This window comes from Oncorhynchus keta, chromosome 34, assembly GCF_023373465.1.
Source record: "Oncorhynchus keta strain PuntledgeMale-10-30-2019 chromosome 34, Oket_V2, whole genome shotgun sequence".
Lineage (NCBI taxonomy): Eukaryota > Metazoa > Chordata > Actinopteri > Salmoniformes > Salmonidae > Oncorhynchus > Oncorhynchus keta.
The window spans coordinates 29,957,794-29,975,835 of NC_068454.1; the positions used below are offsets into that span (position 1 = coordinate 29,957,794).

The 18,042-nt window shown below is 41.0% G+C and overlaps 1 protein-coding gene, 2 non-coding genes and 1 pseudogene across 22 annotated transcripts in view; all 4 read right to left on the reverse strand.

The window, feature by feature from the left end:
* clasp1a (cytoplasmic linker associated protein 1a) overlaps window positions 1-3,370 on the reverse strand; it is a 101,389-nt gene extending 98,019 nt beyond the window's left edge. For 5 of the 20 annotated variants that reach the window (XM_052493585.1, XM_052493593.1, XM_052493590.1 and 2 more), the window contains exons 1-2: window positions 3,058-3,369; window positions 937-1,685 (exon numbers count right to left, since the gene is read on the reverse strand). In XM_052493585.1, coding sequence (XP_052349545.1) covers window positions 937-1,131 — 195 coding nt within the window. In that variant the 5' untranslated portion in view covers window positions 1,132-1,685; window positions 3,058-3,369. Of the gene's footprint in view, window positions 1-936; window positions 1,686-3,057 lie in introns of all 20 variants that reach the window. The other 15 variants (XM_052493589.1, XM_052493595.1, XM_052493588.1 and 12 more) reach the window with 9 other exon arrangements.
* A 2,688-nt stretch (window positions 3,371-6,058) lies between these two features.
* LOC118366650 (MKI67 FHA domain-interacting nucleolar phosphoprotein-like) lies at window positions 6,059-17,887 on the reverse strand (annotated as a pseudogene).
* On the reverse strand, window positions 11,455-11,582 carry LOC118367960 (small nucleolar RNA ACA64). The gene has a single exon (XR_004822224.1). It is a non-coding gene; the product is annotated as a small nucleolar RNA ACA64 (small nucleolar RNA).
* LOC118367961 (small nucleolar RNA ACA64) lies at window positions 14,011-14,136 on the reverse strand. Its single transcript, XR_004822225.1, has one exon. It is a non-coding gene; the product is annotated as a small nucleolar RNA ACA64 (small nucleolar RNA).
* Window positions 17,888-18,042: the final 155 nt, after the last annotated feature.

Genomic DNA, 18,042 nt, shown 5'->3' on the forward strand with positions numbered 1-18,042 from the left:
GATTTCTGTACCCCAAAGATGTAATTATCTGTAAGTTCCCTCAGTAAAGCAGTGAATTTAAACACTGATTCAACCAGGGAGGTTTTCCAATGCCTTGCAAAGAAGGGAACCTATTGGTAGATGGGTAGCAATAAAAAAAGCAGATATTAATAGCCCTTTGAATATGGTTAAGTTATCAACTACACTTTGAAAGTTCAAAGTATCAATACACCCAATCACTACAAAGATACAGGCGTCCTTACTAACTCAGTTGCTGGAAAGGAAGACACTGCTCAGGAATTTCTCCATGAGGCCAATGGTGACTTTAAAACAGTTACAGAGTTTAATGGCTGTGATAGGAGAAAAGGATGGATCAACAACATTATAGTTACTCCACAATACTAACCTAAATTATATATAGAGTGAAAAGAAGGAAGACTGTACAGAATAAAAATAGTATTATATATGCCTCCTGATTGAAATAAGGCACAAAAGTAAAACTGCAAAAAACATGGCAAAGAAATTAACTTTATGTCCTGAATACAAAGTGTTATGTTGGGGGCAAACCCAATACAACATATTACTGAGTTCCACTCTCCATATTTTCAAGCACAGTGGTGGCTGCATCATTTTATGGGTATGCTTGTCATCGGCAAGGACTAGGGAGTTTCAGGATAAAAAGAAACAGAATAGAGGTAAGCACTGGCAAAATCCTAGAGGAAACCCTGATTCAGTCTGCTATCCAACAGACATTGGGAGACAAATTCACCTTTCAGCAGGACATTAACCTAAAACACAAGGCCAAATATAAACTGCAGTTGCTTACCAATACGACATTGAGTGTTTGAGTGTCCTAGTTACAGAAAATGTTTTATTTAACAAATGTTCATTTCAGGCTGTAACACATTATTATTATAAAATAAGGAATACATCAAGGGGTATGAATACCCTTCTTACCTTGAAATTGGAGGAGTTGACCCAGGTGGTAGCGATGCCGTCCACCATCCTGTCCAGAGCCGTCTGGTCTTGCTCCAGGTCCTGGGACTTCTCCTTATCCACGATGTAATCTATGAGCTCCTGTCCCACCTGCACCTTCCGCCCCAGGTCTTTCTGCACCACCTGGGCCAGACAATACTCCATATTGACCTCCATGGTCTCTGCCTCGTGACTCTCTCCTCGGTCCCACCACTAACTACCACTGCTCCAGGCAGAGGGAAGACAGAAAACAAATGGGTGTGACCCCTACTAGGCGTGTGTATGACCTGGGAAAAAAAGGAAACAAGTGCACACTCCACACACTAGCTGGATGCTGCCTATTTATATCCCTTGGGCAGGCCCTGGGCTAGGCTAGGCTATGTGATGTGTGCCAGGAGCTAGCTGGAGGCCGGGTCACAGGGATAGATGGAGCCTAGAGAATGGCAGCTATGCACCATGTGTGTCTGGATGGCAGCTGGGGAGGGATCTCTTCTCCCTCTCTCTTTCTTTTTTTTCTCTTCTTTGTGATGAAGTGAGTCTGAGCCAAGCTGCTAGTACCAGGCTGAGCAGAGATGGTGGTTGGGAGAGCAGAGATGGTGGTTGGGAGAGCAGAGATGGTGGTTGGGAGAGCAGCAGCAGGTAAAGCTTAGGCTGTGACAGTAACTGGAGTACAGGGAAGGTCTGGAAGGAAAGAGCTTCATAACTTAGTGGTCCCTGGTTCCCAGGAAGCCCTACCAGGGTCAAGAATAGAGAAGGGGAGACAGTTAACACAATCCCACCCTCCTCTCTTCAAATAGTAAATGCTCAACAACCTGCCGCCATGGCAACTGGGGTCAGTAACGAGTTCACGGGAGCCCCCAAACCCAGTGTGTTACTGCAGCGTTGACACATGCCATTTCAAACACATTCATACCACTTGCTCCCGCTCTCTTTGACATGCTGACAGCTTGTTCACTGCAAATAAGATGGCTTTGTTTGTGTATGAAGTGACCTGCCAGCGAGCAATGCCTACTTCTCCTAAGTACGTAGAATATGTCTCTGTCTGGACAATACATTTGGAGTCAAAGTGTTTGGTCAGATATGCCAAACTGGTAAAGGGCTAGAGATTTGCACTGCCAGAAATGCTGACATTACCCACATACTAAGAACCATGAAGTATATCTTATATGAAATATCTGTCAAATAAATACCTGTAAATGCAGCAGTGATATACCCTGGCCTAAGTCTGTGTTGTTTTACTAACTCCCATGGTAGTTGTTATGCCATGTGAGTTTTGGGACCAGGTTACATCATCTAATTTCATGTCAACTGTACGGTTTTATTAGCATGGTTCTCAGTTTGTGGGTACTGTCAGATTGCATGAATAGACACAGTACACTCACAAAGGATTATTCAAACAAAGACTTTCAGACCCACAACCTAGCTCTGGGACACATCATCGTGAGTCTTAATTGGTTGGTGTCCAATCAATACACAGACTCCCGATGCAGTGTCCTAAAGCTACCCACAAACTAAGCAGTCATACAACAAACGTAGGACTTGTAAGACACCATTCTTTTGTTTTGTTATTTACACTGTCTGAATGTACGTCAGAGAAACCAAACGTTTAGCTAAAATGAATGAACAGATATAATTCTGACCAACATCCTTGTGTTTGAATCTTTGTACAGTAGCCTAGTACTGTAGTTAACATTACCTAGTTAGTGTTTGTATTTGCTTGTGGCTGACAGATAACTAAAAGCAACAGCAGCCGTATCCATTCGTCTCACTCATATTGCTAAACCGTTATTACTTAGTCAGGCGCTATCTGGTTCAAATAAACCAAAAATGCAGTAGTTCAGTGGAAACACAATAAAAACAACCGCATATTTTGACGAGTGTTCCTATGGATCGGAGTCAACCGCTACAGTAGAAACCCTATATTTGAACGAACTAGCTAGCTAGCAAGCAAGCAAGCTAGATGGCGCTAACCCTTTTCATTGATTAGCTAGCTAAACGTCCGATCACACACAGCTAGTGTAGCTGCCAGAACACACAATGTGAGGATCTACTCTGAATGAAAGCATGCATGAATACATTTGAATAGGTTAATATCGTACTTACCATACCCTGTTCAGAAAGAGCAACAAAAATATCTGAAGTCTGACAGCTTTGTAAATATTGTCGGGTTATGACAGTAGCATCGAGGCACCTCAGTCTCCACCCCGGAATGCCGTTTGGTGGACAAAGAATGGGATTGTCGTGCGCACGCGTCAATCTGAGGATTTTGGCACTTGGAAATTGACGCATGCACATTTCTGTTGTTCACTACTTCACTCTACTAGATAAATATATTTCATTTCCTGGATCATATGCCCATCTATGTAACCAGTACTTCCGTGAATGCACCGTTTTTTCATTTGAAGAGAGTGCTACAGCAACTCAGAACCTTTAGAACTAAAGGGAGGCGAAATTGTGCCACCCATTTGACTCCCATTCCGATGCTCTGAAACCTGTCAAGCCAGTGCTACGAGTCTTTAGTGACATCGTGTGGCCTAAATAGAGAATAGTTTTACATTTGGTGTCAATGGTGTCAAATTGAGATGTAATTGAATAGTATATATTATATTTATTACAGATCATATGTTAAATACAGATCGCCCATCCACATCGAATGGGCCGCTATGGAGAGGCTAAAACGCTTACAGTTCCTCTGCGTGCTCATCACTGAGGACCAACGCCCATAAGACCCTCACAAACTTCTAGATGCTGTAACGCCGCATGATACCGCAACAGCACTGCCCGCAACTGCAGGGCTCTCCAGAGGTTAGCGAGATCAGCCCCAGTACTTAAGTATAAATACTTTAAAGTACTACTAAAGTAGTTTTGGGGGGAATCTGAACTTTTACTTTACTTACATTCCTAAAGAAAATAATGCACGTTTTACTCCATACATTTTCCCTGACACCCAAAAGTACTCATATTTTGAATGCTTAACAGGACAGGAAAATGGACGAATTCACTCACTCATCAAGAGAACACATGGCCATCCCTACTGCCTCTGATCTGGCGGACTCACTAAATACAAATGCATAATTTATAAAAGTATAGATGTCTGAGTGTGTGCCTTTGGCTATCTGTACATTTTTAAAACAAGAAAATGGTGCCATCTACTTTGCTTAATATAAGGAATTTGCTATGTTTACTTTTGATACTTAAGTACACCAATTCTTCCTTTGGCCGCCTCTCCTTCCAGTTCTCTGCTGCCAATGACTGGAACGAACTACAAAAATCTCTGAAACCGGAAACACTTATCTCCCTCACTAGCTTTAAGCACCAGCTGTCAGAGCAGCTCACAGATTACTGTACATAGCCCATCTATAATTTAGCCCAAACAACTACCTCTTCCCCTACTGTATTTATTTGCTCCTTTGCACCCCATTATTTCTATTTCTACTTCACACATTCTTCCACTGCAAATCTACCATTCCAGTGTTTTACTTGCTAGATTGTATTTACTTCACCACCATGGCCTTTTTTTTGCCTTTACCTCCCTTATCTCACCTCATTTGCTCACATCGTATATAGACTTATTTTTCTACTGTATTATTGATTGCATGTTTGTTTTACTCCATGTGTAACTCTGTGTTGTTGTATGTGTCGAACTGCTTTGCTTTATCTTGGCCAGGTCGCAATTGTAAATGAGAACTTGTTCTCAACTTGCCTACCTGGTTAAATAATGGGGAAATAATATACAATAAAAATATTTGAACAATTACATTAACTTTTGATACTTAAGTATATTTATAACCAAATACTACATTTTACTGAGTAACTTTCACTTTTACTTGATTAACCTATTAAAAGGTATCTATACTTTTACTCAAGTATAACAACTGGGTACTTTTTCCACCACATCATCCCGGGCACACTGCCTGCCCTCCAGGATATCTACAGCACCCTGTGTAACAGGAAGGCCAAGGATATCATCAAGGACCTGAGCCACAGGCTGTTCACCCAGCTACATCTAGAAGACAGAGACATTACAGATACAGCAAAGCTGGGACCGAGACTGATAAACAGCTTCTGTCTCCAGGCCATCACTCTTAAACAGTCATCACTAGCATACCTCCGGCCAGTACCCTGTCCTGAACCTTAGAGACGGCTGGACATAGTCATTGCGGCTCCCAAGTGGTGCAACGGTCTAAGGCACTGCGTATCAGTGCTAGAGGCATCACTGCAGACCCTGGTTCGATTCCAGGCTATATCACAACCGGCCGTGATAGGGAGTCCCATAGGGTTGGCGCACAATTGGCCCAGCATCGTCCGGGTTAGGGTAGAGTCGGGGTAGGCCGTCATTGTAAATAAGAATTTGTTATTAATTGATTTGCCTAATTAAATAAAGGTTAAATAAAAATATATATAATAATAATTAAACTCTGGACACTTTATATGTAAACTTAGCATATTTTCAGCACACTTAACTTGTAAATATTTGTATCAACATAACAAGATTCAACAACTGAGACATACTGTAAACTGAACAAGTTCCACAGACATGTGACTAACAGAAATGGAATAATGTATCTCTGAACAAAGGGGGGTCAAACTCAAAAGTAACAGTCAGTGTCTGGTGTGGCAAACCGACTGCATTAAGTACTGCAGTGCATCTCCTCATGGACTGCACCAGATTTTCCAGTTCTTGCTGTGAGATGTTACCCCTCTCTTCTGCCAAGGCACCTGCAAGTTCCCAGACATTTCTGGGGGAATGGCCCTAGCCCTCACCCTCCAATCCAACATTGACATCCGGGCTCTTCGCTGGCCATGGCAGAACACTGTCACATTCCTGTCTTGCATGCCTAATCACGCACAGAACGAGCAGTATGGCTGGTGGCATTGTCATGCTGGAGGGTCATGTCAGGATGAGCCTGCAGGAGGGGTACCACATGAGGGAGGAGGATGTCTTCCCTGTAACGCACAGCGTTGCCTGCAATGACAACAAGCTCAGTCCGATGATGCTGTGACACACCGCCCCAGACCATAATGGACCCTCCACTTCCAAATCGATCCCGCTCCAGAGTACAGGCCTCGGTGTAACGCTCATTCCTTTGACGATAAACGCGAAGCCCCACCGAGCCCCAGGACAGCAACACAATTAGACCAAACCAAATCATGAGAAAACAAAAATATAATTACTTGACACATTGGAAAAAATTAACAGAGCAAACAAGAATGCTATTTGGCCCTAAACAGAGAGTACTGTACACAGTGGCAGACCTGGCGCTCAAGAGAAAACAGGCTGTGCACACTGCCCACAAAATGAGGTGGAAACTGAGCTGCACTTCCTAACCTCCTGCCAAATGTATGACCATATTAGAGACACATATTTCCCTCAGATTACACAGACCCACAAAGAATTAGAAAACAAACACAATTTTGATAAACTCCCATCTCGATTGGGTGAAATACCACAGTATGCAATCACAGCAGCAAGATTTGTGACTTGTTGCCACAAGGGCAACCAGTGAAGAACAAACACTATTGTAAATACAACACATATTTATTTTCCTATTTGTACTTTAACTATTTGCACATCGTTACAACACTGTATAACACATAACATTTGAAATGTCTCCATTATTTTGGAACTTGAGTGTAATATTTACTGTTTATTTCACTTTTGTTTATCCATTTCAGGTGCGTTGGCAATGTAAACCTGTTTCCCATGCCAATAATGCCCCTTGAATTGAGTCTAACTAGTAGAAATGTTGTTTTCACTTCCCTAGCAGTTGAAACTCAAACATAGAAAAACAAGTTTGCTTGTGAACAATACATAGTGAATTGCCAAGAAACTCAAGGACAAAGTCTTACTTTAGACTTTTGTTTAAAGTAAATTAGAACAACTTTTGCCTGTGCACAGCTCTTCACGTGCGCACAGCCCCCATCCAGGCAATGTTGCAGCGCAAGTTGGAATAGGCTATATTCATGGCTGCACGTTTCGTCACAATGTTAGGAATGTTTGTTTTAGGATTGATGCCTAGCTGAGCATTCAACTCAATGCAGTCTCAATTGCAACTGATTAAGATTTTGTCTAAAGTGCATTACTTTGGCTTGGAAAAACAAAGACATTCCAAAAAGAGGCAAATAATTAGTAGAAAAAGCTTTTGTCATCATTGTGATGTCTCCAGATGCAGTATAACTTCTATGTTTGAGTTTCAACTGCCAGGGAAGCGAAAACGTTTCTACTAGTTACTCATGCAAACATTGCCATCTCTTTAAACATTCTATTTAACCTTTGTTTTATCAAGGAGTCATACTGAGACCACGGTCTCTTTTACAGAAAGCCATAAATTATACACATCAATATAAATACAAAATGCAAGTAGAAAGTAGAAAGAAACACATGGTCATAAAAAAAAAACTATCAGTATTAAGGTCCTCAATTATCCTTCTGAATTTCCGTAGAGGCACCAAAACATAACATTTTAGAACATTTTGAAGATTGTTCCACAAATAACATAGCAACGTATCAACCTACATGACATCAAAGAGGGCCAACCAACTTTGATAGAGAATGCAGTGATGAGTACTAAAATTATTGCCTATAATAAAGTGCAGTATGATAAACTGCATCTGAAGGCTTTAATGAAGTGGCAGCTGTATTCATATAGACGTCGTCATCGTCTAGGACCGATAGGAACGTCGACTGAATAATCTGATTTCTACTGTTTAGTGAGAGGCAGGATCTATTTCTATAGAAGCCCATTTTTATTCTCAGCTTCTTTACTAACTCCTCAATATGCTTTTTAAAAGACAGCGTTTCATCTATCAAGATATTTGTAAGCAGGGACACTAATCATCAATATGGACACCATCAAAAGTATGCATGCTTAAATCAGAGTAATTTCTATGAGCTCTAGAGAACATCATATACTTAGTTTAACCTGCATTCAATACTAATTTCAGGTCAATAAAGATGTTCTTTAATACAATGAAGGCAGACTGTAGTTCAGATAGAGCCTGGTCAACCATGGGGGAATAGCATACACAACAATATCATTGGCAAACAAGTGCAGGTTCGTTTTTTACAGAAAAGTCGATATTGTTAATGTAAACTGTAAAAGGTACAGGACCCAGAATCGACCTGTGCAGGACACCTTTCGTAACATCCAGGAAACCTGATTTAACACCATCGGTCGATACACTGAGGTCCATCTGTCAAGTAATTTGTAAACCAGTTACATGCAGCCTGGTCTAGGCCAATTGAGGAAAGCCTGCGAATTAGCCGTGAGTGATCAACAGTATCGAGAGCCTTTGACAGGTCAATGAAGAGGGCAGCACAATGTTGCCTTTTATCCATACAGTTAACCACATAATTTATAACTAGGGATGCACTCCAAACTTCTTAAACAAACTATAGTTTTGGCAAGTCAGTTAGGACATCTACTTTGTGCATGACACAAGTAATTTCTCCAATAATTGTTTACAGGCAGATTATTTCACTTAATCACAATTCCAGTGGGTCAGAAGTTTACATACACTGAGTTGTCTGTGCCTTTAAGCAGCTTGGAAAATTCCAGAAAATTATGTCATGGCTTTAGGAGATTCTGGAAGGCTAAATGACAATTTGAGTTAATTGGAGGTGTACCTGTGGATGCATTTCAAGGCCTACTTCCAAAATCAATGCCTCTTTGCTTGTCATCATGGGAAAATCAAAAGGAATCAGCCAAGACCTCAGAAAACAAATTGTAGACCTCCACAAGTCTGGTTCATCCTTGGGAGCAATTTCCAAAAGCCTGAAGGTACCACGTTCATCTGTACAAACAATAGTACACAGGTATAAACACCATGGGACCACGCAGCCGTCATACCGTTCAGGAAGGAGAAGCATTCTGTCTCCTAGAGATTAACATACTTTGGTGCGAAAAGTACAAATCAATCCCAGAACAGCAAAGGACCTTGTGAAGATACTGAAGGAAACAGGTACAAAAGTATCTATATCCACAGTAAAACGAGTCCTATATCGACATAACCTGAAAGGCCGCTCAGCAAGGAAGAAGCCACTGCTCCAAAACAGCCATAAAAAAGCCAGACTATGGTTTGCAACTGCACATGGGGACAAATATCATACCTTTTGGAGAAATGTCCTCTGATCTGATAAAACAAAAATAGAACCGTTTGACCACAATGACCATCGTTATGTTTGGAGAAAAAAGGGGATGTTTGCAAGCCAAAGAACACCATCCCAACCTTGAAGCACGGGGGTGGCAGCATCATGTTGTGGGGGTGCTTTGCTGCTGGAGGGACTGGTGCACTTCACTAAATGGATGACATTTCTCCAAAAGGTATGATATTTGTCCCCATGTGCAGTTGCAAACCATGAGGTAGGAAAATTATGTGGATATATTGAAGCAACATCTCAAGACATCAGTCTGGAAGTTAAAGCTTGGTCACAAATGGGTCTCCCATATGAACAATGACCACAAGCATACTTCCAAAATTGTGGTAAAATGGCTTAAGGACAACAAATTCAAGGTATTGGAGTGGCCATCACAAAGTCCTGACCTGAATCCTATAGATAATTTGTGGGCAGAACTGAAAAAGCATGTGCGAGCAAGGAGGCATACAAACCTGACTCAGTTACACCAGCTCTGTCAGGAGGAATGGGACCAAATTCACCCAACTTATTGTGGGAAGCTTGTGGAAGTCTACCCGAAACGTTTGACCCAAGTTAACCAATTTAAAGGCAATGCTACCAAATACTAATTGAGTGCATGTAAACTTCTGACCCACTGGGAATGTGATGAAAAAAATAAAAGCTAAAATAAATCTTTCTCTGCTATTATTCTGACATTTCACATTGTTAAAATAAAGTGGTGATACTAACTGACCTAAGACAGGGCATTTTTACTAGGATTAAATGGTAGGAATTGTGAAAAACTGAGTTTAAATGTATTTGGCTAAGGTGTATGTAAACTTCCGACTTCAACTGTAGGTCACAAGGGTCTCCACCTTTGTGACGGGGGAGTACATGGGCCACCTTCCAAACCTTGGGGATAGTACCAGATATAATAGTCAGGTGATTCAATATGATTCAGCAATCTGGGGGGCAGAAAGTTACAGCAAAAATGGATCAAGCATATCAGCCCAGTGGATAAAAATGAAATTTAAAAAAAAAAATTTTTTTTTTTTATTCACTTGACATAATGATGACAAGGTTTTTTTGTCATTGTATTTCCAGGCCACTATAGAGTAAATTTGACAAAAAAAAACAGTCATTAGCCCTGTTCAGAAAGACTTTGCATTAAACATCAGTCATACATCAATATGCTGCGGCATCTGTAGAACGTTGATAGCAATGGCAACAACACAACAGAGACGGCGGTGCAACCCAGGATTCGTAGCTAGTTCTTTGACTTTGTGAATTAATTTACCAGCTCAAACAAAACGGCAGAAATAATTTGAAAACAGCTACTCCAGCATTTATTTTATATAAATGTCATCATACTTCTACTATTTTTATTCACAAATGAGAGTGAAATGCTTGCACTGTGGAGCCCTGACCACACCCAACTGGGCTGGTGAAATCAACATCTTACCAGCAAATACCAAAATCTACCCACATTTGGCAGGTGTTCATTTTAGGCCTTGGCTATGGGACTTTAGGAGGTGCTATACAGGTGCATAGGCTCTAACACTGTCAAACAGTCATTGACTCTCTAGTCATTCTCCTCTGTGCAATTATATAGAGGACCAACCACCTTGTAAAGCTGATATATTTTTACAAGCAAGGCAATTCAATTTAGTCATTGTCCCTTAAACAACAGGCGTTGACGTTCGTTCACTATGCTCCTTCCTATACGACTGGCTCTTGTCCCCTGAGGGCTCTTCACACGTTGTGGGCTTCTCACTCCCTTCTAGGAAGGACTCCTCCTCAGTCTCCTCTTCCTCGGAGGAGGAATCTTAGTCAGACTCTGCTCCTTAGGTTGCTCAATCGTATTCCCGAGCAGACAAGGTAAAAATCTGTCATTCTGCCAGAGCAAGGCAGTTAACCCACTGTTCCCCAGGTGCCAAAGACATGGAGGTTGATTAAGGCAGCACCCCGCACCTCTCTGATTCAGAGGGGTTGGGGTTAAATGTGGAAGGCATTCAGTTGAATGTGTTCAGTTGTACAGTCTGACTAGGTATCCCCCTTTCTCTTTACATTTGCCTTTTTGACTTTACACTTGCCTTTTTGACATTTGACTTTTTTTGGGCGGGGGTATTCTTGATGATTTCGCCATCCTCATCGTTGATCTTCATGGACCTCCTCCTGTCCAGAACTGAGGTGGTTCACACTGGAGTCACGTCTTGAGGAGAAAGACATATTAACACAGAGAATCTTACAACACAGAGAAACAACGTTTTGCATTTTGGAGCTATGGGGCTCTATTAGCATCTCCAATGATTTTCTTCCATGGATGGGAACATGTTCATTCCTACCGAGTGCAAGAATCCCTTACTTGTTAGATGTTGCGAAGTGAATGTGGGCACATGGGTTTAATCACCTTGCTATACAGAGCAGGCAATAAGCTTAACGTACCACAATACTGTCAGCACAGTTATCTCACCCCAGACAACAGGCAAATCGAAGGGAATTTTCAGACTGTGCCTAAATCAAAGCTAAATGCATAAAAAAATGCAATCGTGTACTTTGATGTAGTCATTCACAAAAGTGTTGCCTAGTTCAGATGAATTGTCCTTACCTCATTACACGTGGATGCATTCACAGTGTCATCTAACACTGCCAGCCTTTTACGGAGATTGGCCTCATTATGTAGGAGTCGTCCGGTCATCTCCTTGACCTCCTCTGGTGTGTGTCTCGTTGTAGCGAGCCACAGCTTCTTAAAAGCTCTCTGTGATCCCACAAACAACTCCTCATGCACCTCAGTAGGAACCTGATTACCTGGAGAATGCAATAGGACTTTATTATCCCAGTTCTGGTGAAGGTGAAATTAGTCTGCTGCTCTCCTCCCACAACATGCGCGCACACTACAAGATATCAAGAGCTAGGGGAAATGTTAAACCTGAACATATGATTCTAGAATTAAATAAATGAAAAGGTGGATTATTTCTTCAGATAAGGGAGTGGTCAAAATGTACATAATTGTTACCCGGAGGAAAATGGGGGAGGGTCCTGCTTTTTTCAATTTCAGTCAGGGGGAGGGTATAGTCTTTTTTTAGTCCAAGGGAGGGTTATGTAATTTGTAATCGATGAAATGTCATATTGCTCAGGGTTTGACAATTTGTGATGTCCATGTGTGTCCCTCATCACTGATTCCCTGCTGGGCACACTATACCAAGTGCGCAGAGTGTGGTCTCAAAATTATCCATAGCCTAAACTATAGGCCTAGGGTATGGCTAAGTCATATTTCTAAGAAAATGTACTTCCTTCTAGTTTTTGTGCTGCTGGAATGACGTATATAAAACTAGGCTACACTGCATTACACACTGCAATGGATAGGTGTTCTCAATCATGCTCTTGCTGATGTAAACCCTTTTGTGCATGCCTAACCAATAACTGCTGTGTACTGTGGCACTTCAGTAAAATATATATTTTTAAATTGGAAGAAACCTTTGACTGCATTCTGAAAGGAGGGCCATCCACTTTAATTTCAGAGGCCAGATTTTCCCCTGGTATTCCTCATAATAAGTACAGCCCCTAACTTACATTTGATCAGTATCTCGCCCATCAGGTAGTTAGTTGTTCATTGTCTCAGCAACGATCTTGGTGACAATCAGTCGAACTCCACCTGTCTGTGAGAGGAGAATGTTGTTATGTAAGGGTTAAACGCTGACGTTCTGTACATTACCTTTGAAATAATGGACGATGCAGCGAGAAGAGGCGGAACCCATTTTTCAAGGTATTTATGGACGCAAACCCAGTCAATTGTTCTTTATGTTCCATTGCCATGCTCTTATCCCTTGCATGCTAGCCAGCCAACTTCCTATGGCTAACACAGTCACGACCTCTGTAGCCAGATTAACAGCAAAGCAACTGCATTTGCGTTTGTTTAAACTGTTTTCCACTGACATTCATTTAGATACATCCATAACAATGTGCTGATGATGCCCGATTTTGCCTGGCTGGCAAAGCTAGAAAAGCTTGCCTTCTCGTCAGGACACTTGACACTTTTCATTACTTGGAGATTGCATTGCATATCAAACACAAGGCTATAATCGTTTGATAGCTAAATCGTTTGTTAGCAAACCTGACAATATAACAACCAAATAAAAATACAAGTTGCATCGTAGATTCACATTTTTTTCCTACTTTCGCTCTCCTTGTTAGATATTATGCACATTTATGGCTTGGTAACAAACGTCATCGCTATTGAGTTAGTTCTCATCGTAGCAGCAGCAAGTGAAATTAGCATGAGAGAGACGTGAAAGGGAGCGGAGTTAACGCTGATGCTTATTTGCAAATGTTGTTCATCAGTAGGCTACTAGATGTCCCAAATTGAAGGCAAACAGATTGCCATCTGTTGCACCATAGACTCCACTGATCAGCCAAAACAAGATCAATAACTCAAATGCACACATTCCTATTGAATATGCATTCACCTGTATTGTGAGTAGGACTATGCCATCTTAATTTACCCAGTTTATTAAGAGATTTACCATTCAAATAAAATTATTACCATTATGTTATGTAGTTTGTTTTTTACTAATCTAAGTCACATTTCTTTGATTTTAAAACAGATGCAATAATGCATACATGGCTGTCTGGGAAATTTGGTCAATTTTTCCAATTTAATGATATTGATATATATTGTCCATCGGCTTCTTTGATCCCCAAAAATCATCACCAGCCTTAAAAAAAATCCATTGGTCTTTCAGTAATCAGGACATCCAACTGTCCCAATATCTGGGTTAAATGCCCATTCTAAAATGCCCTTCTAGCCAATCAGAAACGAGTATTCAACAACGCTGTGGTATAAGGTCAAATAATTTAGCCTGTATCACCTCCCAATATGAACTCTAACAATGGTATCTAAATCTGATTGGTGCATGGCTGTTTCCATGAGTCAAGGGCTGTAATGTTGGGACATAGGTTTAATCACACTGCTATACAAAGCAGGCAATAAGCTTAACGTACCACAATAGTCGGCACAGTTATCTCACCACAGATAACTGTTACATCTGAGATAATTTTCAGACGGTGCCATTCTTCACACCTGTGCATCACACAACACATTCCATTCTTACATTTTCAAGATAATGGATCCCAAGTTTTTTTTTACCGTTTTACTCCTGGCCAGTTGTAACCTGACGACATTTCCAAACTGTTCAATGTAGGATTTGAGCTGAGGCTTAAACAACCCAGTGGGAAGGTGGCCAACATAAATCACTCTTGGACTTATTTGTTGTCCCTGTAAAGAAAGAGGAAAATGTGGGTAAGACAGAACATTGTGTAAAATGTAGTTCGCTAGCCAGCAGATCTCACTTGCTTACAGCTGCACCAGGGCGGAACCAGCATGAGATATGGCTCAGAAAACGTACCTCAATCTAGGGATGAGAAATTTGTTGTACTCCGAATTGTGCCATTATCATTAACATTTACACCGAATAAATTAAACAACTGCTAGTTTTAAGTATACTGTCATTTTCATACAATACATTTTATAGTTTATCCAACCACATTGTTTCCACAAGGGATGTGCTATTGCCGTAATTAGCCTGCTGGCTAGCGAACAGTAGCTAAGGCCTGGTAGCCAGCTAACTTGCCTTGCTAGCTAGCTAACATCACCCAAAGTTCACTCTCCAGCAGGGGTCGCACAAAACTACCCACATACGTGCATTAATTTGTATAGGTTACTATCAGACGAGTCCTGTGAAACCTGTCGGGGTTGTAGAGCAAAACATATTAGGTGGATATAGGTGGATGCAGTGGATTGAGACATAGGTGGATGCAGTGGATTGAGACGCAGCCCATGCAAAAAAAAACATCTTAAATTGACAGATTGAGGGCTATTTTTTAAATCATGTTAATTAGATTGATACATGGCTGCATCAATAGACTTAAGGATGAATATTCCTTGGTTGCATCGCCGTTGCGTCATACCATTGTTAAGAACGCTCTCAAGCCACCCTTTACCAGTGGTGCCATAGTGGTGCCCTAAAGTGGTGATAAACCCAGTTATTATGGACAGAGGCTAACTACTGTTTAGTCTAAATTACACTATGCTAACGTTAGCTAGCTAAAATCAGGTAGCAAGCCCTCGATCTTAGCTAGCTAGCTAATGTTATACTGCATCTAAAGTAAATCTAGCGACATCAACATGATGACAAAAGGTTTTCCTACTAGTTATGCCTCCCTCTTTGTCATTGTATTTCCAAGCAACTGTAATGCACTTTTGATTAAATCTTCATCAGCGCTCATTGACAATGCATTGTGTAGAATGCTCAGTCGAGGATGTACAAAACGAATGTTCAAAACAATATTGTAACGAAACATGCAAACCATGAATACACAGGAATGCTATCCGATCTTAGTGCAGCTGTAAGCATGCGGGTCGGATCTGCTGGCTAGTAGTTAGCTAACTAACTAACGACTAACTTTTAAATCAAGTAAATGCTGTCAGTCAAATGTTGGGTAACCTAACGTAGCAGGCATAAAAGGACGTATGAGCGGAGTCTCCACAACCGTTTTTTAGGGGAAACAGAAGTTAGGTTGAAAATACTGTATCCCTGAAACATCTGCATTCTGGCGACCCCACGAAGCGTGAACCAAAGACAGTACAATGTGAAGATGTGCTAAAACGACTTCTCCTATAGAAATCCCTGATCAGGTTTGTAGGCGATGTCATGGCGACATTGGCTAGATAAGCAAATGTGCAGAATCACGTCATTGGGTCTAATAGTCGCCTCACGCCAAACTACTTCAACTCCAAGGCACTCCTTATATAAAGTTGTTTTTGAGGAAAACTAAAATGTGTCAGTTTGTCACTTTCACGAGATTGGTGTTATAACATGTTCAAATACTTCAGACATTGTCGTATTTAGGTTGTGCCTTTAGATTAAGAAAATGAACAGCTAAGGAATAATGGTTTACTTCTCTCATTGACATCTCAAACCCCATACACCGGCCAGCAAGGCCAAAAAGATCATCAAGGACAATAACCACCCGAGCCACTGCATGTTTACCCCGCTATCATCCAGAAGTCGAGGTCAGAACAGGTGTATCCGACCTGGGACCGAGAGACTGAAAAACAACCTCTATCTCAAGGCCAGACTGTTAAATAGCCATCATTAGCACATTAGGGGCTGCTGACCTATAGACAGACTTGAAATCACTGGCCACTTTAATAATGGAACAGTAGTCACTGTTAACATATTTTGCATTACTCATCTCATATGTATAACGTAAACTCACCCCATTCCGTACAAATGTGCGCATCCGCAACATTCAAACGAGGCTACAAAGAAAACTAATGGGACTGTAGCGACTGTGTTGACTTCAAAATCGGGGGTGTGAACTAGGTTTCTATTCAAGCGTTTATCGACATGGTAATGGCTCTATAGTATTGGAGAAAAGTTTTTAAAAAACGGACCCTCCATTACATCTAGACGTGTCATTTCGTAACGTACAGCATGCATAAAGCAACTATTTCTGTCTTACAATCTCTCTCCACCAGGTATAGCACTTATCTCATCCTTTAAAAACAAGAAATGGACAGTGATGGGGATTAAGGGGGGGGGGGATACCTAGTAATTTTTTTGCGTCATCATTCTCAAAGCCGCTGTTTACTTTTAAGATCACTTTAACACAGCCCTAAAAACCTGATTCAAATTCGACACAAACTTTCAAATAGGTATGTAATGACACATTATATAAACTCTTTATAGTGTTTTATTTACATTTTAGAGGCGATAAGGTGGACAGATCGAGTGAAAAAAAAGCAATTTTCCCACACGACATCTCTCCTTCTCACTATTAGTTTCGATTCCCCACCGCCCATCCCGACGGGGCTCATTGCCTGCTTGAATTATGCAGTGTTTAGGTCATGTAATTGATTCTGTTGGAAAGGGGAGAAATTGTGCTTTACAATGGTATTGACATTACAGTTCATCTGGAATTATTACGTTTTTGCGGCGCTAAAATAAGGGCAATTGTACGGACCATGGCGATGTACGAGTTTATGTGATTTTACGTTATACTGCATCTTAAGTCCACGCCGCTCTGACATTGCTCATCCAAATATTTATATATTTTTAATTCCATTCCTTCACTTTAAAATGTGTGTATTGTTGTGAAATTGTTTGATATAACTTGTTAAATATTACTGCACTGTTGGAGCTAGAAACACAAGAATTTCGCTACACCTGCAATAGCATCTGCTAAACACGTGTATGTGACCAATAAAAATCTATTTGGTCTGCTTCGCAAGTGTCCCCGGAAGTCTCGCGATGTTGCGTCTCTGGGTTTAGAAACTGAGTTGAATTTTGGGTGATGTTAGCTACTGTTAGCTAACTTGCTAGTTAGCTACCTACCAGGATAATGCGGCTATAGCACACCCCTTGCGGAAACAATGTGATTAGATAAACGAACACATCTATTGTTTAGAATAAAATGTATATGTTTTGGGTATTAAGACTCTAGCTAGCTTGAGAACTTGGCCCCACGTGCATGATGTGGATTTCAGTCCAGTGCAATTTGGGCAAACCAACCTTTTTGGGTCGCTTCTTCATCTCCTGGACTTTCGTCTTGAATTCAGGCTCCTCTTTCATATTCAGAGCCAAAAAAAGCTTTAGCCGGGTTAGTAGCCACGGGTGCCTTAGTTTCTCTCGTGGCACTTATTTGACTATTTTTAAATAAATAAAACGAGTCGCGAGACCGAAAACACGTTTTCTTCTTCCAGACGTCATTAACACACGTGACTAGACTCAGCATATACATGAGAGACAGCGTCATATATCGTTTTGGAGGTATCAAGACAGCAAGCCTTATCTTGACCACAAAAACAATATTATTCACAAGAACTAATGATGACAGTTTGGAAAATAGTGATAACCGAAAAATACTTGCAATATCACTTTGAATAAAATGTATATCATATGAGAAGTGTA